Source organism: Schistocerca americana, chromosome X, assembly GCF_021461395.2.
Source record: "Schistocerca americana isolate TAMUIC-IGC-003095 chromosome X, iqSchAmer2.1, whole genome shotgun sequence".
Classification (NCBI taxonomy): Eukaryota; Metazoa; Arthropoda; class Insecta; order Orthoptera; family Acrididae; genus Schistocerca; species Schistocerca americana.
The window spans coordinates 342,947,857-342,971,859 of record NC_060130.1 but is presented as its reverse complement, the minus strand read 5'-3'; the positions used below and the strand labels follow the sequence as shown (position 1 = coordinate 342,971,859).

Below are 24,003 nucleotides of genomic sequence, written 5' to 3'. Positions count from 1 at the left end.
CACCAGGGGACGGAAACGCGACGTGAAGAAGAGGTAGTACGAGGAATGGAACGTTCGGCAGCATTGATGATAACAGCCGTGAGGTATTCGACCTGACTGTCACAACTGGGAAAATCGTGGTCTGGAAAGGTCGCCAGGGAGGAGTAAAGTCCCCAGTCAGCTTTCGGTATGTTCCAGCTCGAAGGACGTGGGGATGGGGTGTGGTGCAGGAGACGAACGACACAGGGAAAGTGGTCGCTCGAATAGGTGTCAGAAAGGACATACCACTCGAACCAACGGGCAAGAGTGGTAGAACAGATCGAGAGGTCCAAGTGGGAGTAGGTATGAGTGGAGTCCGAGAGGAAAGTCGGGGCGCCAGTATTGAGGCAGACAAGGTTGAGATGGTAGAAGACATCCGCCAAGATGGAGCCTCTCTGACAGGATGCAGGAGAGCCCCAAAGGGGATGATGGGCATTGAAGTCGCCAAACAATAAAAACGGCGGAGGAAGCTGAACAATCAGGTGCATCATGTCAGCCCGACTAACTGCGGATGATGATGGAGTGTAGACGGTACAAACAGAAAAAGTAAAGGCAGAAAGAGTAATACGGACAGCTATTGCTTGGAGTGGGGTGGTCAATGGGATGGGATGGTAATAGACATCGTCCCGAACGAGCAACATGACCCCACCATGAGCTGGAATACCGTCCACAGGGGTGAGGTCATACCGCTCCGAGGTATAGTGGGTAAAAGCAATACGGTCAGTAGGGCGCAACTTGGTTTCCTGGAGACCAAGGACGAGCAAACAGTGCAGGCGGAGGAGCAGCTGTAATTCCTCCCGATTAGATCGAATACCTCTTATGTTCCAATGTAACAAAGCCATCGCTAGTCAGAAAAAAGGGGGGAACGAGACGGGGGAAGAGCTGGTCACCTCGATGACCGTGGAGGGCCAGGTTTCGAGGGAACAACGCTACAACCGGCGGGAGGCGGATCCTGTTCCATCGAGTCGTCGCCAGCTGCGTCTGCTGTCCCGGGTTGCGTAGGAGGGGCAGCATCATATGCCGACGAGAGGCCAGCTGAGCGCCTGGCAGCAGAGCGTCCCGGCAAAACTGAGGACGGCCAGGAGCAGCGACTCACGGATGGAGCGTCAGACGAATCGCGCCGGGGTGGAGAAGGGGATAAAGACTTCCTCTTGGAGGCCTTCTTGGAAGTCCGAGGAGGCACAGGGATGGTGGGCGGGACCCGAAGAAGGTTCTCACGCGTGGGGTCCATTTTGGAGCTCCGGACCTCGGAAGCCAGAGTCCGGAACGTTTCCCCGATGGACACCTGAGAAGAGGATCGCTTCTCAGGCAGCGGGGGGGGGGGGGGAGGAGGAGGAAGGGTGGCCCCTGGGGCAGAGGGGGCGGGGGCCGCGAGGGAGGAGGATTTGGAAGGGAGGGATTTGGGAGGCGGAGGCATAGACCCCGAGTGGGGTGAGGAGGTGGAGGGGGGACAGGATAGGTTTGGTTTGGTTTGGTTGTTTGAGGTTAAAGGGACCAAACAGCAAGGTCATCAGTCCCTTGTTTCAAATAGACTCCATTCTGCTAACGGGACATCTCAGTATAGTCAGAAAAAATAAAACGGATAAAGGGGAAACGTAAAAGGGCAGTCACGTTGTCATTAGTAAAAACAAATGAGGGAAGTTGGCAAGAGAACGAACCCAACACTATGCTGAAACAGCATAGGCAAGACCACCTGTGACTTAAAAGGTACAACTGCTATAATGCAGAAAGTACGTATGGGAATAGAAAAACTAACCAAGCCTTAAAAAGAAGGGGTAAAAACAGAGTAAAAGGGAAAGAAAAGAGGATTCCGGTCAGGGAGGTGAATCGGGAATCTCTGAACACTGCCTACAGTGGGAGACACCCAAACACTCACCGCCCTGCCCCAACACCAGAGGGAGATTAAAAACTTTAAAACTGAGAATAAAAACCACTCTCCCGGAGGAAACCTAGAACCAGAGAGACCATCCGGGAATCGTCAGCCAACATCAAGGGTAAAGTGTGGGGGAGTCTGTACTTAGCACGCAGAGCCAAAAGAAGGGGGCATTCAACCAAAATGTGGGCCACTGACTGGAAGGCTCCACAACCACATAGCGGGGGTGGCTCATCACGCAAAAGGAAACCATGGGTCAGCCTGGTATGGCCAATGCGGAGACGACACAGTGTGGTCAAGTCCTTGCGGGAGAGGCTAAAGGAAGAACGCCATGGGCCTGTATTCACCTTAATGGCACGAAGTTTATTAGACAGCGGAGTAGCCTCCCAAGAATTGGCCCATGACTGTGCAAAGTGGGATTTGATGTGAAGCCGTAAATCCGCTGCAGGAGGGGTTACAGAAAACGGGGGGTAAGTAACTGCTCCCCCAGCCAAACGATCAGCGAGCTCATTACCCGGGATACCCACATGGCCCGGGACCCATAGGAAGTCAATGGAACAAGCAGCATGGTGAAGATCAGCGAGATGGTCATGGATGGCAGAGACCAAGGGATGGCGCGAAAAACACCGGTCAATAGCAAGAAGGCCACTCATCGAGTCCGTACATAACAAAACGCGGTTCTGTTGGGATTGTTTAATAAAGGTAAGGGCCCGGGAAATTGCCATCAATTCCGCAGTAAACACCCCACATGAGGGTGGCAGTAGATGATTTTCCGTTCCAACAAAGGACGTGAAGGCATACCCAACATGATCAGCAGATTTAGAGCCATCAGTGTAAAAAACAACAGCATCCCGAAACTCCCATAAAATTTGGCGGAAAAAGGAACGGAACACCACCGGGGGGATGGAATCTTTCGGACCGCGGCGGAGATCCATCCGAATTCGAGGCCGAGGAACTAACCAAGGAGGGGTGGAGGGGAGGGAGCGAGGAAGACAGGACAAAGAAGGAAGCCGAAAATCACGGGTAAGAGACGCAAGGCGCAGCCCAACCGGTAAACCCGCCCGAGGGCGGGAGTCAGGCGGGCGACGTCCATGGTCTGGGAATAGGATAGAATAGGAAGGATGAGCGGGAGAAGAACGGATAGTAAGGGCATAAGACACCAGAAGCTGGGACCGCCGAACAGAAAGGGGGGGGATCCCAGCTTCAACCAGGAGACTATCAACAGGGCTAGTAGGGAAGGCACCGGTGGCCAAACGGATACCACGATGGTGGACCGGATCCAGCACGTGCAGCGTGGAAGGAGCAGCTGAACCATAAACTTGACAACCATAGTCCAAACGTGACAGAACTAGAGCACGATAAAGACGGAGGAGGAGGGAACGGTCCGCACCCCAGGAGGAGTGGGCAAGGAAGCGAAGGACATTGAGTTTACGGAAACATCCTACCTTCAGGAGTCTGATATGGGGCAGCCAAGTGAGCTTGTTGTCGAAAAGAAGACCTAGGAAACGAAACTGTGGAACCACAGGCAATCTTTGTGCAGCGAGGTAGAGCTCTGGATCAGGGTGGACCGTAGTACGGCGACAGAAGTGGACCACCCGCGATTTTAAAGGAGAGAATTGAAACCCGTGGGAGAGGGTCCATGCAGAGGCATGCCGTATAGCCACCTGGAGCTGCCGTTCTGCAGATGGCATCGAGGAGGAACTAACCCAAATGCAGAAATCATCCACATACAGGGCAGGGGCGACCAAGGGACCGACAGAGGCCACAAGTCCATCGATAGCAATGAGGAAAAGAAGGACACTCAAGACAGAACCCTGTGGGATGCCCGTCTCCTGGGTCCGTGGAGAACTAAAAGCAGTACCAACTCGAACTCTGAATGACCGATGGATCAGGAACTGGCGGATAAAAATCGGGAGTGGGCCCCGAAGACCCCACTGATGAAGGGTTAGTAAGATGTGATGGCGCCAGGCCGTGTCATAGGCCTTGCGAAGGTCAAAAAACACTGCAACCAAATGGCGGCGCTGGGAAAAAGCCTGCCGAACTGCGGATTCCAAGCGAAGCAAATGATCGATTGGAGATCGTCCCTCTCGAAAGCCACACTGGTAAGGGGACAATAGATCCCGAGATTCGAGGACCCAAGTGAGCCGACGGGCTACCAGCCGTTCAAGTAACTTACAACCAACATTGGTCAAACTAATTGGCCGATAGCTGTCAACAGATAGGGGGTTCTGACCAGGCTTAAGGACAGGAACCACAATGCTATCCCTCCACTGAGAAGGGAAGTCACCCTGGAGCCAGATACGGTTAAACACCCGAAGAAGATGGTGCCGTTGTGGAGCACTGAGATGTTGAAGCAGCTGGTTATGAATGGAATCTGGGCCAGGAGCTGTATCATGAGAAGCAGATAGAGCAGAAAGAAATTCCCATTCAGTGAAAGGTTCGTTGTAAGATTCTGACTCACAAGTGGTGAAACATAAGGTGACAGCTTCAGCCTGCTGTTTTTGATGAAGGAAAGCAGCTGGATAGGAGGCCGACGCTGATGCCACTGCAAAATGGGTCGCAAGATGTTCTGCGAGAACTAATGGGTCCGTACAAATGCCATCTGGGAGGTGAAGGCCTGGGAGGGTGGACTGCCGATGGCAACCTTGGAGAGAGCGAAGTGTAGCCCATACCCGTGACAGAGGGACAGTGGAACCAAGGGAAGAAACGAATCGTTCCCAACATATCCGCTTGCTCTGTTTGATTAAATAACGGGCTTTAGCGCGAAGGCACTTAAAGGTAGAAAGGCTGGCTACAGATGGGTGCCTCTTAAACTGTTGCAAAGCTCGACGGCGATCACGGATGGCAATGGCAATGGCCGTACTCCACCACGGGACTTGCCGACGACGAAATTGTCCAGATGAGCGCGGGACAGCAAGGTTAGCAGCGCGAACAATCGCGTCAGACACGTCACGTAGGACGTCATCAATACAACCCGACAAAGAGGGAGAAAACTCGACCTGTGCAGTATATAGAGGCCAATCGGCGCGGTGGAAAGACCAACGAGGTAACCTCTCCATCGGGGAGCGGGAAGGGAGCGTGATAATCAACGGGAAATGGTCACTATCACAAAGGTCGTCGTGTGGCGACCAGTGTAATGAAGGGAGGAGAGAGGGAGAAGAAAGAGAAAGATCAATGGCAGAAAAAGTACCATGACCAGCACCGAAATGAGTAGGGGAGCCATCATTAAGAAGGCACAGGTCGTGGTCTGCAATAAATTGGTCGATAAGAAGACCTCGTCTAGATGGAAAGGCACTGCCCCACAAAGGATGATGAGCATTAAAATCCCCAAGGAGGAGGAAGGGAGGAGGAAGTTGCTGAAGAAGGGTGGTTAAGGCAGCAGGTGTAAGAGTCCTGTCAGGAGGGAGATAAAGATTGCATACTGTGACTGCAGAGTCTAAGTGGACCCTAACAGCAACCGCTTCCAATGTAGTTTGGAGAGGAATCCACGTGCTAGCAATGTCTGTACGGACCAACGCCACCAGAAGCCCGCAAGGGTCCGACCCGATTTCGACAGAAAACACGGAACCCACGGAGGGTCGGTGAGTGAGCATCAGTAAAATGAGATTCCTGGAGAACCACACAAGCTGCTGAGTAGGACGAAAGAAGGGATTTCAATTCCGGAAGGTGACGATAGTAGCCATTACAATTCCATTGGAGAACCACAGAACGATGGTTTAAATGAGGGCTGAACACGCTAAATCCAGTCATACCGCCGGGTCCCCAGCCGTCACCGACAAGGAGGGGGCGACATCCATGAACGACAGGTCAGAATCCGGTTGTGAAGAAGGGGAAGGGACCTCCGGTGACACCAGAGGCTCTTTGTCCCGGGACTTATGTTTCTTCTTCTTTTCAGGCTGAGATCGAGGAGGGCTGTGTGGCATAATGGAGCCAGCTGCAGCAAGATCAGGAACAGAAAGAGACCGGGCGACCTGGGGGCCGATAGACCGCGGCTCTCGCGGTCGCCGCGCTGCAGCAGACCTTTGACCTGGAAGGTGCCGGGAAGGGGCATCCCGGGAGAGGCGCCCTTGACCGGCAGACGCCGAAGGAGTGGGACACTTCTCCGGCTGGGGAGGGGGAGCGGCGCCCAGAGGAGAAGGTGTGGGAGCCGCAGGGGAGGGGGGAAGGAGAGGGGTCCGGGAGGGGGGTAAGGAAGGGGGAGGAAGGGATGAAGATGTAACCAAGGCGTAACTAGATGTCATGGACACAGGGTGCAATCGTGCATATTTCTTACGGGCCTCTGTGTAGCTTAAACGATCAAGAGACTTATACTCCTGTATCTTTTTTTCTTTCTTATAGACTGGGCAATCTGCTGAACGTGGAGAATGACTACCATGACAATTTACACATACAGGAGGGGGAACACAGGGACTCCCCTCATGGAGTGGACGTCCACAGTCACCACAGAGAGGGTACTGGGTACAGCGAGAAGACATGTGGCCAAAACGCAAGCACTTGAAACACCGCATAGGAGGTGGGATGTACGGCTTCACATCACAGCGATAGACCATAATCTTAACTTTCTCAGGAAGGGTATCCCCTTCAAAGGCCAGGATAAAGGCACCAGTATCAATACGATTATCTTTAGGACCCTTCTGAACACGCCGAACAAAGTGAACACCCCGCCGTCCGAGATTGTCCCGAAGTTCCTCATCAGTTTGAAGGATGAGGTCTCTGTGAAAAATCACACCTTGTACCATATTTAGAGACTGGTGAGGGGTAATGGACACGGGAATTGTGCCAAGATGGGTACAGGCACGAAGGGCCGCAGATTGGGCAGCCGAAGCAGTTTTTATCAGTAACGAACCCGACCGCATCTTGCTCAGGGAGTCCACTTCGCCGAACTTGTCTTCAATGTGTTCCACAAAGAATAAAGGTTTGACACTGGTGAAAGTATCTCCATCAGTCCTGGTGCAAACTAGATAACGGGGGAAAGGTTTTGCCCCTAGACGACGGGCCTGACCCTCCTCCCAGGGGGTAGCCACGGAAGGGAAGGCCGAAGGGGCAAGAGAAGCAGCACTTGAGGAGTCAGTACCACGCAGAGAGACTGCCGCAGAAGAGCGGCCAGAGGTTTGGACCCTTATGCGTTTCATCTGCATAGCGTCCGCCCTGATACCACCCACTCCGATCAGGGGCTCTCCTCACGGGCGCCACCCAGCCACAGCAAGGGCCGTCTGGCACGGCGGCCATTGCCGGGAGTTCCGATGCTCCAGGAGGACGAGCAACCACTCCAAGGCATGCATGAGGAGGTCACAGCTCAGGTATCAGAAGTGTGATCCCTGTGTGTTCAGGGGGCTCAACCAAAAGGGTACATAGCGACCCCACCACACGGGCTGGCTACCGTGCTGGCTATGCACCCTAGCATCAGACAACGACGTAGAAGAAAAGGTGGAATATACTAGGAGGGCACACGTCAGAGACACTAGGTAAGGTGCTCTTCCCCAAATGGCTCACACTACGGAAGAGAAATTTTGGAATGGAGGTCAAACCCCAGAGGGGGACCAAGGAATGCCAAAAGGAGGAGATGATTACGCAACAAAGCCAGAGTGTAAAACCAACAGAACCAGGAGGATAGCGGGGGCCAACATAAGCAAGGACACCAATAGAGGGAGAGGAGAGGGCGAGGGGAAAGGGGTATGGAGGGGAAAGGAGGGGAAGGGAAAGGAAATGCAGCCCGGGAGAGAAAGAAGGCTGCAATGGCTTGGGGCCCCGTGCTCGCCACGCACGTATCCACGAAAGAGTTGTGGACCCCCTGGGGGGGACAGGATAGGGGTGAGGATACTGTGGAAGGAGTGGACACGACTGAGGCAAAGGAAGTTGTTAACGGCACGGGATGGAGGCGGTCATACTTCATCCTGACCTCAGAATAAGAGAGACGGGTCCAAAGTTTTGAGTTCTTGAATCTTCTTCTCCTTCTGATACGCGGGGCAGTCTAAAGATCTAGGCGAGTGGATGCCAGGACAATTTACGCACCGAGGTGGTGGGATGCATGTACGTTCCTCATGAAGAGGACGTCCACAATCGCCACAAAGGGGCTCAGCCTCACACTGTGACGACATGTGCCCAAAGCGCAAACACCGAAAGCAGCGCATAGGAGGCGGGATGTAAGGTCGGACGTCGCACCGGTAGCACATCACCTTTACCTTCTCCGGGAGAACGTCCCCCTCGAAGGCGAGGATAAAAGCCCCGGTGTCGATGCGACGATCTTTGGGGCCGCGCTGGACTCGCCGGACGAAATGCACACCTCGGCGCTCCAGGTTGGCCCTGAGCAACTTATGAGATTGCAACAGGAGGTCCCGATGAAAATTAACCCCCTGCGTCCTATTCAGTGCCAGATGCGGGACAATGGACACTGGGATGTCCCCTAGTCGGTCACACACCTGGAGCGCCGCCGACTGTGTGGCGGAGGTGGTCTTTATAAGAACGGACCCCGAACGCATTTTACTGAGAGCCTCGATTTCCCCGAAGATGTCCTTGATGTGCTGAACAAAGAACATGGGCTTGGAGGTGGCGAACGTCCCCCCATCGGTCCGAGAACAGACTAAATAGCGGGGGAAGTACTTCGCCCCAAGCCGGTGGGCCTGTCCTTCCTCCCAGGGAGTGGACAAGTGGGAAAGGGCAGGAGAACCAGAACCAGAGACAGTACCTTTCTTTTTAAAAGACTCAGCTGCAGAGCGACCTGTTACATGTTGACGTTTCATCTGTGAAATGTCCGCCCCGATACCACCCACTCCGACCAGGGGCTCTCCCCACGGGCGCCACCCAGCCTCAGCAAGGGCCACCTGGCAGGATGACCATTGCCAGGAGTCCTGATGCCCCAAGGAGACGGGCATCTACTCCTTGGCCGACGTGGGGAGGGTGCAGCTCAGGTATCGGCAGTACGATCCCTGTGTTGTCAGGGGGCTACAACCTTTGAGGGTACATGACGACCCCACCACAACGGGCTGGCTACCGTGCTGGATTTCGGGTGCCATGGAAAGTCCATCATGATCGTAGGTGCAGATGGGGGCGCACTATGGGTGTAACTTGTACAACCCACAAGGCGTTTAGGCCCAATTTGAGGAATAGTGGGTATGGTTACAACGCCGTTACAATGCTGAGTGCCAAGGTCTTAGTGCACTGAGAACCAGTGATACACCACGTAAGGTGTCCTTCCCCAACAGGCTCGTACTTCTGTAGAATTTTGAAAAATGGAGGTCAAACCCCAAGGGGGACCATCACATGGAAGGCCGAAATGGTTGAAACTCCTTTTAGTCGCCTCTTATGACAGGCAGGAATACCTCGGGCCTATTCTTACCCCGGACCCGCAGGGGGGATGTCGCTACACTTTCAGCTACCTAGTTTCGCCTACTTATCAAGGTTATGCAATAGACCAAGATAAGTTTAACCAGATAAATGCTCAGCCTGTTGAGAATGGTCTTTCTGATCATGGTGCACAGCTAGTTACAATATATGACATAGCTCCATTCAGCAACACTAAACAGTCCTCCAAAGTAGTACGTTCAGTCAACGATTTAACAATTGCAAATTTCAGGGAAAGCCTACAGCAGTTAGACTGGGATGAGGTGTACCGTGAACCTGATGCCAATTTAAAATCTAATTTATTTCACGACATTTTTGTAAATGCATTTGAAAACTGCTTCCCCAAGAAAATAGTTAAATATACTCGTAAGAAACCTTGTAACAAACCATGGCTTACTAAGGGTATAAAAATATCTTGTAACCGGAAAAGGGAACTGTATCTGACAGCAAGAAAGAGTAGTGACCCAGAAACTATCAAAAATTATAAAAACTACTGTGTTATATTAAGAAAAGTTATTAAAAAAATCCAGGAGTATGTGTATCATGTCTGAAATCAGCAACTCTGATAATAAAATTAAAACAATTTGGAATATTATTAAAAGAGAAACAGGTCAACCAAGAGCAGAGGAAGACAGTATTACCATCAAATTGAATGAAAGCTTTACGAACAAAGAGTCAGAAGTTGAAAATATTTTTAATAATCATTTTCTAAATGTTGTGGATACAGTAGGATCCAGGTGTTCATTAGAAGATGCTAGGCTGTTAATGGAAGACGCCATACCTATGCAATTTGATACAATTGAAATCTCACCCACTTCTCCCTCTGAAATTAAGAAAATAATGAACTTGCTTAAAAGCAAAAACTCACACGGAATTGATGGCATTTCCAGCAAAATACTAAAAGCTTGTTCTCAACAGATAAGTAACATTCTCAGCCACCTGTGTAATAGTTCTCTGGAACAGGGCATTTTCCCTGATAGACTGAAATATGCTATTGTTATACCTTTGCATAAAAAGGGGGATAGATCTGATGTCAACAATTACTGTCCAATCTCCCTTCTAACAGCTTTATCCAAAATTTTTGAGAAAGTAATGTATTCAAGAGTAGCTTCACATATCTGTAAAAATGAAGTACTAACAAAATGTCAGTTTGGTTTCCAGAAAGGTTTTTCAACAGAAAATGCCATATATGCTTTCACCAGTCAAATTTTGAATGATCTGAATAACCGAACACCACCATTGGGATTTTTTGTGATCTCTCAAAGGCTTTTGATTGTGTAAATCATGAAATTCTGCTACACAAGCTCAAGTATTGTGGCATGAGTGGGACAGTGCACAAATGGTTTAATTCGTACCTAACTGGAAGAGTGCAGAAAGTTGAAATAAGTAGTTCTCGTAACATGCAAAGATCAGCACATTCCTCAAACTGGGGAACTATCAAGAATGGGGTTCCACAAGGGTCAGTCTTGGGTCCTTTGTTGTTCTTATTATATATTAATGACTTGCCATTCTATATTCATGAAGAGGCAAAGTTAGTTCTCTTTGCTGATGATACAAGTATAGTAATCACACCTGAGAAACAAGAATTAACTGATGAAATTGTCAATACTGTCTTTCAGAAAATTACTAAGTGGTTCCTTGTAAATGGACTCTCACTGAATTTTGATAAGACACAGTACATACAGTTCCGTACAGTGAATGATATGACGCCATTAATAAATATAGACCTTAATCAGAAGCATATAGCTAAGGTAGAATATTCCAAATTTTTAGGTATGTCCATTGATGAGAGATTAAATTGGAAGAAACACATTGATGATCTGCTGAAACGTTTGAGTTCAGCTACTTATGCAATAAGGGTCATTGCAAATTTTGGTGATAAACATCTTAGTAAATTAGCTTACTACGCCTATTTTCACTCATTGCTTTCATATGGCATCATATTTTGGGGTAATTCATCACTGAGGAATAAAGTATTTATTGCACAAAAGCGTGTAATCAGAATAATAGCTGGAGTCCACCCAAGATCATCCTGCAGACATTTATTTAAGGATCTAGGGATATTCACAGTAGCTTCTCAGTATATATACTCTCTTATGAAATTTGTTATTAACAACCAAACCCAATTCAAAAGTAATAGCAGTGTGCATAACTACAATACTAGGAGAAAGGACGATCTTCACTATTCAAGATTAAATCTAACTTTGGCACAGAAAGGGGTGAATTATACTGGCACTAAAGTCTTTGGTCACTTACCAAATAGTATCAAAAGTCTGACAAATAACTAACAAGTATTTAAGAAGAAATTAAAAGAATTTCTGAATGACAACTCCTTCTACTCCATAGAGGAATTTTTAGATATAAATTAAGAAAAAAAAGAAAAAAAACAAAAATATTAAAAAAAATAAAAATAAAAAATAAAGAAAAACAAAAAAACACAAAAAAATAAAGTTGTTATATCAACTTAAGTATGTTGTAAAATTAACCTAATTATGTCATGTATTGGAAAATTCGACTCGTTCCACATCATTACGAAATATCGTATTCATGATCCATGGAACTAGTATTAATCTAATCTAATCTAATCTAATCTACACTTCCCCTCCCCCCATCCGAAAAATATGTACGTGAATCATTGTAAATGGGAAATGTCTTCGGATTTTTGGCAGATTAGCGAATAAGACTAGCAAATATTCTCATGCAAAATGTTCATTAATTTCTGTATGTAGATATATGCCCAGAAAACAACCCTTTCTTTATGTTTGTTGGGTGTCGTTTTAATAATGTCTAGCTTAATTTTTAGCTTGTGACTTTAACCATTAGGTCTGATCCTTCATGAAGTTCGTCTAGGTGAGAACATTTGGGGATCTTAATTTTACGGAACACTGGACAGTGTTCTCCACAATACCATCAAATATATTCTCACAAACAATGTTGTTCTGCAAGTGTTAAAGAAAAGAACCAATGTGTTGAACATTCCCTATTAAGGAAATCACTGCCCTAAATACAGTTAATGTGTTACAGGCGTAAAAATAAAACTGGAAATGGGGGACATCGACGTCAAGAAACGAGTTTGGAGGATATGGCGAAGACAACCGCCATGAAGGATGAACATAAACTGCAAGTGGAAAAAGAAGTAGCGACGGTATTGCAGATGTGCCAACAATGTTTACATATGGCTTGAAATACAGCGTGTGGAGAAATTTGGGTACGACTGGGGAATACAAAGTACTATTTCTATTTCCAGTAAATCGGTCAAGTCTTGGAATGCAGGCTGAAATCACAGAATCGAGAATGTTTGCTACATTAAAAGCTACACGATTTTTTTAATATGAATCTCGATTCCCATCTGGACTGGCTTAAAACATGGTTATATTATATCTAAATCTGCCGAATTGAATGTTGTGGACCTAGCAGCAGAACAGCCATTTGCGAAGTGTAAGACCGATGGAGTACCTACATCTAATGGACACTCGTTTGCAAAAGTTGTAAACTTTACGTCCTATACAGAAATTCCGCAAGAATGTATAGAAGAAGATCTACTGGTGCACACGCCGGAAGATGTGGAGCGCTGTAACAAGTGTCACGGAGAAAATAAGAGGTAAAAATCAAAATTCCCAAATGCTCGTTAAAGCCATAAGGGAGGGAGTTTAGCGGAGAAAAAAATGGATATGTATTAGAATTTGAAAACATGCCTTCCTTGACCATGTCGAACTACTGACTGGAGAAAAAATATCTAATTCAGAGGTGGATTTCAGTTATAAGTTAAAAATTAAGGTAGATGTTATTAAAACTACACCCAACAAACATAAAGAAATAATTGTTTTCTCTGTGTAAATGTACAAGCAGTGATTAATAAAGATGCTGTACGAGAATATTTGCTTGTCTTATTCGCTAATCCGTCAAAACTCCGAAGGTATTTCACATTTACAATGATTACTTGCATGTATTTTGGATGTGGGGAGTGTGCAGTTGGATGACCTTGAAAAGTAGCTCAAACTAGGTAGCTGAAAGCGTAGCGACCCCCTTTTCACACCTATATGAGGCCCTTGTCAGCTGCTACCCCGATAGACCCATTTGTAGTTAAATGGTATGCACCAGTGGACAGTAACGTCGATTCGACAGCTCAGCTCTACAGAGTCCCTGTTCACCAGTCATGTGAGCTCACATCTGTTCGTATTTATGTGCCCAATCCGCGAAGCAAAAGTATCATGTGGATGCTTCTAGGATGGTATAGGTTGGCATACTCCATTCGAATATGTAACAGGGAAAAAAATCTCTAGTAAAGACGACCTATTTTTCCCACGAGGCTGGATGAGGGTATATATGGAAGTATATAGACAACTGAAGACATGCGCGAAAAAATGGGCTAACCCTCAAATGCAAAAGCTTAGAGGTAAGTGTTGCCATCTGTTTCTGGGTACGAAAACTATCATAATTGACATTGGTCTCACCCCTTAAGTGATATTTCAGGTGAGACAAGTCTCAATTTTGATAGTTCAGGTACTCAACAACAGATGGCAACACTTATCTCTAAGTTTTTACATTTGAGGGTTAGCCCGTTTTTCTGTGTATGTCTTCAATTACTTTTTTATTCCATCAGGGCATGAGATTAGGATGGAACAGTAATCGATAGTAATGGTGCAATGTACCCTCCTTCACGCACTGTACAGCGGCTTGTGACGTGTTTGTTTTATACGTAGAATATTCGCAGATGATAAATTGTGTGTGCGGAGGTGCGAAGGACTGATGATGGGGGTTGGTAGTTAACCTGAACGTACCAAAATCTGCCGCACATTAATAGGACTAGTAATCCAATACGCTGTCATCGAAAGTGTTAACTGCGGTAAAATACCTAGCAGTAAACATCTGGAGCGAGCTGAAGAAGAATGCATATGTCGGGTCCAGATTTATTGGCTGGAATCTCGAAGAAAACAACCCAACCTCTAAGAACTGACAAGTCGGTGAGCTAAGGCAGACGAATACGTCAGCCTCAAATTCATTTGCATGGAGTTTTAAGTGGAAATGTAATTCACCAACTAAGATGTGACAGTGTAGGAGGGGAGTCACCGTAAATCCTGTCGGTATGTCACCTAGAGACTGTGGCACAACAACTCAGATCGCGGTGTAAGAGGTACTAAGATGAGTGCTGTTGCTCGACGAAACGTTGATATTGATTTGGTCTGGCTTGTACTTGTCGGTTAATTAGCTCTCGATATACGATAGTTGGATAAGCTTGTGAGTAATTTATTTGATTCTAAATAAATGACTATCGCTACACATATACACGGCTCTCAATGGAACACAGTGTTGTGGTCGGTCTACTACATAATAGCACCTGGGGGTAAAAATGAGCAATGTTATGATTGAGTCTCGAATCTGCCTGTATTCTTGCAGTGTCTCTGAATTATGCCTGGAAGTTTGAGGCCGTTGCTCTACTGTAACTGATTCAATGGATAGTGTATTGGAAGCTTTCTCATACTGTTAGATTATTATGGAGGTATAATTCATTTGAAAAAAAAGTGATGTATTTGTCATAAAACATTATTCTGTCAACGAAGACTCTGACACCGTTACATTGTCATATTTCTAGCATAGTAATCATATGAATACAATAAAGGAGATTAAGACACGTAGAAGGGGATGTTTATAGACAATCACTCGATATCGATGAACTGTAGGTGTTATGCGCCTGAATTTCTTTGCACAGTCCTAGTATACTCTTCATGGTCGTGAATTTCTTCCTGTACGTTAGTGTGCTATTTTTTCCATTGTGATAGCTCCCCACTAAGTCAATGATAGGTGGAGGACTAGAGAGCCTTCTAACTACTGGAACAGCGCTGTCAGAAAGCGATGGTATTTCGAGACAATTAGCAGGAGTCTGTGACTTGGTAGGGGACATATCCTGCTTGTCAAAATCATGTGGATTCAAGTGTTATATATCGAAGACTGGAAGATTTTCGAGAGTAGGGGAGGTAAGAGGTACTTTGATGGAAGGGGAGTTGAGAGGCAGCTCTATACTGCTTCTCCCAAGTGTTGTGGGTAAAGATTTTACAACCTCTCACACACGTCTCGCGAGGTGACTGCAGTGAGAAAATTAGGGACTAATACGAAAGTTTTTACCGAGAGGCAATCAGCAGCGGATGTTTCGTATTTTATTTTCTCCATAAATAAGAAAGGACATTCTTCTGTGAATTTCGTTTGCCTATAAATGAGTGGACTGACATCTTATTAGGTAGAGTAAATTTACATCTACACTTATATGCATACTTCACAAGCCACAATACGGTGCACGGCAGAGGGTGCCCTGTACCACTACTAGTCATTTCCTTTCTTATTCCACTCGCAGACAGGGCGAGGGAAAAAAACGACTGTCTGTATACCCCCGTATCAGCCCTAATTTCTTGTATCTTCTCTTTGTGGTCATTATGCGAAATGTATGTTGACTGCAGAAGAATCCTTCTGCTGTCAGTTTCAAATATCGGTTCTCTAAATATTCTCAATAACATTTCGCAAAAAGAACATCCCATTCACTCCAGGGTTTCCGATTTGAATTCTTAAAGCATCCAGTCAATAATTTGGCAGAAACTAATAGGAATGCTTCTAGAGGACTGTATTCTGACGGAAACCCAGGTTTGCAGGTTAATACAAGTTTGGGATGGGTTGGTCAGCAGACAGGTATTTTGCTGTTATTCACTGGGTCGCCCTTTCCAGCATATCTCGAAAACAGGTTTCAGAATGTTTCGGTTTACAAGTGTGTGAGGATGAAAAGCATATTGTTCAACATTCCGGTATTTAACTCCGCGACGTTTAAGCGCCCAGTCTCCACACAAAGGTGAAGAACCATAACAAAATTTTGGCAAGTATTTACTAATGGGATAACAAATGCACATCCCATAACAAATGATGAAATAATGATATGTCCTTCCCACCGGCAGCTCGGCATAAACTGAGCGTTTCTCGCCAGTTTCCATGCTGGGAGCGGTGGAGGTGTGGGGAGGGGGTGGGAAGGGGAGGCAGGACAACCCATGTCATTCTACACTCCTGGAAATGGAAAAAAGAACACATTGACACCGGTGTGTCAGACGCACCATACTTGCTCCGGACACTGCGAGAGGGCTATACAAGCAATGATCACACGCACGGCACAGAGGACACACCAGGAACCGCGGTGTTGGCCGTCGAATGGCGCTAGCTGCGCAGCATTTGTGCACCGCCGCCGTCAGTGTCAGCCAGTTTGCCGTGGCATACGGAGCTCCATCGCAGTCTTTAACACTGGTAGCATGCCGCGACAGCGTGGACGTGAACCGTATGTGCAGTTGACGGACTTTGAGCGAGGGCGTATAGTGGGCATGCGGGAGGCCGGGTGGACGTACCGCCGAATTGCTCAACACGTGGGGCGTGAGGTCTCCACAGTACATCGATGTTGTCGCCAGTGGTCGGCGGAAGGTGCACGTGCCCGTCGACCTGGGACCGGACCGCAGCGACGCACGGATGCACGCCAAGACCGTAGGATCCTACGCAGTGCCGTAGGGGACCGCACCGCCACTTCCCAGCAAATTAGGGACACTGTTGCTCCTGGGGTATCGGCGAGGACCATTCGCAACCGTCTCCATGAAGCTGGGCTACGGTCCCGCACACCGTTAGGCCGTCTTCCGCTCACGCCCCAACATCGTGCAGCCCGCCTCCAGTGGTGTCGCGACAGGCGTGAATGGAGGGACGAATGGAGACGTGTCGTCTTCACCGATGAGAGTCGCTTCTGCCTTGGTGCCAATGATGGTCGTATGCGTGTTTGGTGCCGTGGAGGTGAGCGCCACAATCAGGACTGCATACGACCGAGGCACACAGGGCCAACACCCGGCATCATGGTGTGGGGAGCGATCTCCTACACTGGCCGTACACCACTGGTGATCGTCGAGGGGACACTGAATAGTGCACGGTACATCCAAACCGTCATCGAACCCATCGTTCTACCATTCCTGGACCGGCAAGGGAACTTGCTGTTCCAACAGGACAATGCACGTCCGCATGTATCCCGTGCCACCCAACGTGCTCTAGAAGGTGTAAGTCAACTACCCTGGCCAGCAAGATCTCCGGATCTGTCCCCCATTGAGCATGTTTGGGACTGGATGAAGCGTCGTCTCACGCGGTCTGCACGTCCAGCACGAACGCTGGTCCAACTGAGGCGCCAGGTGGAAATGGCATGGCAAGCCGTTCCACAGGACTACATCCAGCATCTCTACGATCGTCTCCATGGGAGAATAGCAGCCTGCATTGCTGCGAAAGGTGGATATACACTGTACTAGTGCCGACATTGTGCATGCTCTGTTGCCTGTGTCTATGTGCCTGTGGTTCTGTCAGTGTGATCATGTGATGTATCTGACCCCAGGAACGTGTCAATAAAGTTTCCCCTTCCTGAGACAATGAATTCACGGTGTTCTTATTTCAATTTCCAGGAGTGTAATTTCAAACTCCATCTTGCTGCAGTATTTTGAACTAGTCTCTCACCCATTTACAGGCAGGGGAAAACTCTGGTCAGCAGGCTCAGACACATGAGATGTCGTCCTGCCACAGAACGCAGGTGAAACAGCAACCAGTTCATCTTCTTCCAGAAATGTCTTCGCCAGTATTCACCAGTCCTTGCCGGAAAACCAGTTGTCAGCTACATCAACGCTGGTTCATAATCCCCTGGGGATGGGTATTTTTCACAAGGTCCACATTCTAGGAATGTCTTTGATGCAGACGTTACAAGCTGACAGGCCACATCAAAGTGAGACCTATACAATGGCCACAAGATATGACAACAAAGGCAGGTCACTGTCGGTCTGCGGACGAAGAACAAAGGCCCTTGCAAGCTGGAATATGGCTGATGTATACTCCTACAAGATGCTGACAAAGGCTAGCCACTTCCAGTCTGCAAACAAACAAACAAAGGTCTGGACAAACTGGCAGATGACTGACGCACACGGCTACAGGAAGGCAACAAAGATGACATTGCCACATTTACATCAGGGGGACATGGGGGAGGGGTGAGGGAGTGTCTAACATCTTGTATAAATTAAAAATGAGCTAGTAGCCCCTTTACTACTCTACTCTCGGTTGATAGGACACATTCTGAGACATTAAGGGATCACAAATATATTATTGGAAGGGCGTGGGGGGTGGGGGATAAAAACAGGAAAGGGAGATCAGGAGATGAATATGTTAAGCAGATTCATAAGGATGTAGATTGCAGTAGTTGTTCGGAGATGATGGGCCTTGCACAGGATAGAACAGCATGGAGAGCTGCATCAAAACAGTCTTTGGATTGAAGACGACGACAGCAAAATTGTGATATTCTAAATGTGGAATGGGGACTTTCTCGACTGTTATGAGAAGCTCAGTGACCTCTGGCACATGTGATTTCCCCCCGATTTACGAGGAGAACCTAGTCCTAAATTTTTAATTATCACATCGAAAAAATAAAACTGATACTGTAAGCTTAATTGCTGGTGTTAGTCTTCCTTTATAAATTCTCCATCATTGCAACACATTTTGCCCTATGCCAGATGACTTGGTGGAGACTGTCGTTGTAGACGTCTGTATTTTGGTTGTGCAAGAACTGTTCCAACCCGAAAACACATTTTCGTCATTCTGGAAATGCTTACCATGCAATGGTTTTTCATTTGAGGCAGAGAGGGCCACGTCAACAGAATACCGGGGAGAGAGGAAGGCACAATTTGGTAGCCGAAAGATGCAGATGTGACTGTCCTGTGCAGCATTAGCCGAGGCATTGTCATGGAGCAAAAACAGCCCCTCAAACCGCTTCCTGCGACACTTCCTCTTGACAGTCTCCCGTAACGTAGCCTACAGCTACATTTACATCTGCTCTCTGCGAACCACTGTGAAGTGCATGGCAGAGGGTACGTCTCACTGTACCAGTTATTTGGACTTTTTCCCGTCCCATTCACGTATGGAGCGCGGGAATAATGACTGTTTAAATGCCTCTGCGCGTGCTGTAATTAATCTAATCTTATCCTCACGATCCGTATGAGAGCGTTACATTGGGAGTTGTGTATTCCCATAGTCATAACGTTCATCATAATACTAAAAATTTGAAAACAAAATTTTACTGTAACGTAAATAAAACGCCCGAAGTCGGCTTATATACGGAGGTGCAAGTAAATAAACGTGAAAATTGCTCGGATTTTGCCACTTAACTGACTTTGCGTCCCCTGTTACACTAGGGTGGCAAAGAAGAACACTGCAGCTGCTGTGCAACTCACAAGAACCACGTGAAATGTCACAGCACAACAGACGCACATCCGCATGGGGCGTCTAGCATTCGCTAAAGACGCAACAGAATCTGCGGCATACTCCTGTGACGGTTTGCCCCTTACGAGCATAACCCGTTAGCATCACACCATAGCAGTTCCAAAAAAACATTCAGCGTCGCCTTGCGAGAGGTTACTTGTGTGCTCGCCTTTACAGTAGTGGTGAATACACATGTTTTCACTGCTTTCCTTTCTCTCGGGGTCATAGAGATACATCGAGTACTAGTTCATTTTGATTTGGGGGCTAATCGAATCATCTGGACCGGCCTGACATAGCCGCAACGCTTCCTCTGTCGTCTCGATTCGGCAGGCTTTTTAAATAGGTATGACCAGTTGTGAAACCAAGTGGGCGGCGACCTCTGTCATGATCAAAATGTCGTGCAATATGTTGAAAACTGATCGCGACTGATTTTAACATTTTCCACTGTCGAGTCGATTGTTATACGCTGGTCTTCGAACGCCAGTGCCTCTACTTATCTTGCGATTCCTGGTTCTTCACAGAGACACGACGTGCCACTTTGTTCTTCGCCATTCTAACTTATTTCACCACATTCGGAGCATATGTGCCACCTAACCAGTGTTTTATACGATGGTGCATTGTTGCAGTTCACTTTCACTAACTCAGCATGGGCTGTTGCTGCAGCTGAATCCAAAAACAATTCTGATGTCAAATTTTCGCTTCGGATTAATATAGGAAATGAGATTACTTGCTGTGACAATATGAGCTCTTGCCATTTATACAGTGTAGCCACGGACTCACCAACGAATTGCTATGGGCGACCGATCACACAGAGATGATCACTTTTTTTGTTAAGAATATATCCTTTTTAATCCTTCGTTAGTAAGTTCAGGACACGAGTGAGGCTTATGGGTCAATAGGTCATGGCAAGCAATGGGCCGTTCCCAGCTGACAACTGATGCTTCTTGAACCTCCCCCCCCTCCCCCCTCCCCCCTCAGTGTAGCTTACCAGCTGCTGTTTACATACGAGGTTCCGGATGGGAGACGGGGCACGAATTGTTTGAGCTCACGAGATGATTACGTGGTGTTAGGCGACAGCCAATGGCAGAGTCGCACATCGTATCTACGAGAATCCGTTTCTTAACAAGAGACAGTCACTCTACCGACCTCTTAGAGAAATAGTAGAATACTGCTTGTACAACGTGGGGTGTCGTGACAGAGACGTTCAGTAATATGTCATCAACCAGGAGGGGTGATGTGGGCATAGGTCATATCTCTAGATTCTTAACGTAATACTGGTTCATGAAACTTGAAAAGTCGGCTTCCGAGGAATAACTGACGCCTATCTTCAAGCGTCTGCCAAAATAGGTTTTTCGGCATTTGCGTGACGTTCTTCTATGAGTTAAAGCAACCCTGACCGTCAATTCATACTGCCGTTCTTTATATACACACAATGACTCCCTTTATTCCTACCTGGTATGGGTCCTACACACTTGAGCAGTAGTGTAATACTGGCCGCACAAGTTACTCTGTAATTACGAAAAAGGATCTGAAAGTGGGCGATATAGTCCGGAATTGGTCATGAAGTAACAATAGTAGTAATAATAATAATAATAATAATAATAATAAAACAGCAATCAATAGACAGGAAATAAACATATTTTGAATATAAACTGCTTTTGAAGGGAGAAACGAAATGGAAAACGATATGACTAATGATTTTCAAAAAATCGTATTACACATGGCGCTCGTAAGCGTCGGGTAGCTCACAAACATATATATACTCTATCACGTAAATTCGTAATGTAATTAGGGAAAAATTGTTTAAGTAGGATACTACTGCAAAAAATTTCTAAAAAGCACGAATTTAGTTTAAACTGACGATATACATAAGGCTTGACACAATCTGCGAAATATTGTGGGAAAACGACACAAAAAGTAAAATATCAGAACCTAAAATTTCAACTCGGAACTGACACATGTGGCCTCATCACAAAGGAAAAGTAGGTTTGTATATGTAAACAAACGTGCGAAATGCACAGACGCTTTACTTAGTTGAATCTGTGACAATTTCTACACTAGCGTGCCAAAGATGATCAGTGCAGCATCAGTTTATCACACTTAAAATACAGAAAATCGTGGAGCACCAAAACAGCAAGTCTTCAGCATGCAGCGGTTTACAGTGCACATGCTTATCGCCTGACGATGACTCCCTTATGTGCAACTTTTGTTTAAACATTCAGAAGATGTGGGACTATTCAGAACCCAACTGCAATTGCTACTGGAACTTAACAACAAAGGTTTCCCGTGAACATCTGCCGCTGATGATCGTCTTCCAAGCCCACCACATCTGCCAGCATTGTTGACTGGAACAGCTTACACTCAATTCCCGCATATAGCGCTTATGAATTTTCTGGGCTGTTTGTAATGCGCTGCAACTATTGGTTCTAGCATGACGGAGTCCAACAGTTAACTACGGACTTTGGGGAACATGTAGGTCTAGCAGGATCTGCTGTTGGGAGAAGTGCTTTACTTCTCTACTTGATTCAAAGTCTGCCGAGCTTTCTTTTTTTCCTATTAGTGCACGTCGAGTGAGTTGTGGGCATTACTCTAGTTCCCACCAGAGATGATCGCCACAATCAATGTATTTCACAGCATGAAAACATAAGGCTCCTACAAAAATGTTTTTAGGAGCTCTATGGAAACAGAAACGTGCATTGATCGACGAATTTAAACCGCCATTGCTGCGAAGGTGTCAAGCACATGAATTTCAGCGCACACTGTACACGTATTACAAATTAATTCGAGCACACCTTTACTAAATTCAGTTCGTTTAAGGTATTATTACTCGGTCTCACAACCTTATCGACTTATGGCTCTTCATCAACTTACGTTGAAGTACTCAAACACGCTGTAGATTTCATGTGTGATATCATAAAACAAAATATATGGATGGCATTTCCTTTCTGCTAATAATTTATACAGGTTTAATATTTTTTCCATAAATTCAGTTGAGGAATTCCTCAGTACTTTACAGTACTTTATACAATTGGCACCACAAAATTAATTAATAATTCTATAAACGAAAAATAATTTGATATTTTTACAATGAGCACTAAGCAACTGTTTGCCATTGTGCAGTTTTTCCATTTGTTGCCTTAGGATAGTAGATCTTACCTGGAAGAACTCATCTGTAGACACGCCGAACCACTCGGGCGAGTCGAGGAATTGGTGTGGGAATACTATGTGCAGCGCCCGGCCGTTCTGAGACACTACGAGCCTGCACAGAAATATGCACCGTATTATGTTATGTCGAAGAAGCCAGCGAGATACTTAGTAAATGTGATCAGAATACGCTGAATAACGATACAAGTGAGGCAGTTCATGTGACATCGGGATTCACCCAATTTACTAATGAACGTTTTCAGCAGCAGATTACAGTAACCAATATGTCTGTAAACACAAAACGGTGCATTACAAAGTATTCATGGAAAAATATGATAATTATGCCACCTACTAGTAAGAGTGATACAAGAATATGATAAGCGTTCAAACCGACGTTACATTTGGCGATGCAGATGGGTACAGATGCCGAAGTTGGGATATTTTCCGTTTGAGGGCGTTGCTGCAGCATATACAGAAACATGAACTATGGCGACGCTATTACCAAATGCGACCAAAAAGGTGCAACGTGCTGTTATTCTTTTCTTAGCTGCCGAAGGACAAACACCGGTAGACATCCATTGGGGAGAGCTTGTCTCTCGAAAACCACCGTTGCGGAATGGTGTTCCAAGGAGTGCTGCTATGACATCGCACGCCCCCATATCGCAAATGTCGTAACGCAAAGTTACGCAAACTCAAGTGGGAGAAACTCTAGCATCCGCCCTATAGTCCTGATCTCTACCCATGCGATTATCACACCTTTGGCCCCTTAAAGAAGGCCTCGAATGGCCGACGATTCCTGTCAGACGAGGATGTGCAGCAGGCAGTTACGGACTTCTTCACTCAGCAGGACACGGTGTTTTACCAAACGGGTATCTTCAACCTGGTGCGTCACTGTGAGAACACTGAGTGATATGGCAACGCTGTGCTGGTCTACTTGTGTATGCCGGTGTGTTCATCCTTTCCACATGCTCAGTCCGAGTTTCTGCTTCATACAGCCATCATGTGATTCTTGAGAGCACCATCAGTGAAGTTGTGTTTGTTCGTGTTACGAAAATGGAACAGCGGAATTTAGAGCAACTGAATGCCATCAAATTTTGTGTTAAACTTTGGGAACCCCGAGTGTGACCTTCGAAAATTTGAAACAGGTCTACGGGACTGATTGATTGATTAATTGAGAGGGGTTATGGGACCAAACGGCGAGGTCATCAGTCCCGCGATTCCGCCTTGGAGCTGGCGTTCAGCAGACGCACCAAGTGGGAGCTGCAACACATGCAAAAATCGTCGACGTACAACGCTGGGGTAACCAGAAGCCCAACAGAGGTCGCAATCCCATT

General features: G+C 46.7%; 1 protein-coding gene across 1 annotated transcript in view; it reads right to left on the bottom strand.

The window, feature by feature from the left end:
- Positions 1 to 24,003, bottom strand: part of LOC124556015 (popeye domain-containing 2) — a 204,600-nt gene that overhangs the window by 155,897 nt on the left and 24,700 nt on the right. Inside the window, exon 3 of the mRNA XM_047130053.1 lies at positions 22,682 to 22,784. Within this exon, the coding sequence (XP_046986009.1) occupies positions 22,682 to 22,784 (103 nt within the window). The remainder of the gene's footprint in view (positions 1 to 22,681; positions 22,785 to 24,003) is intronic.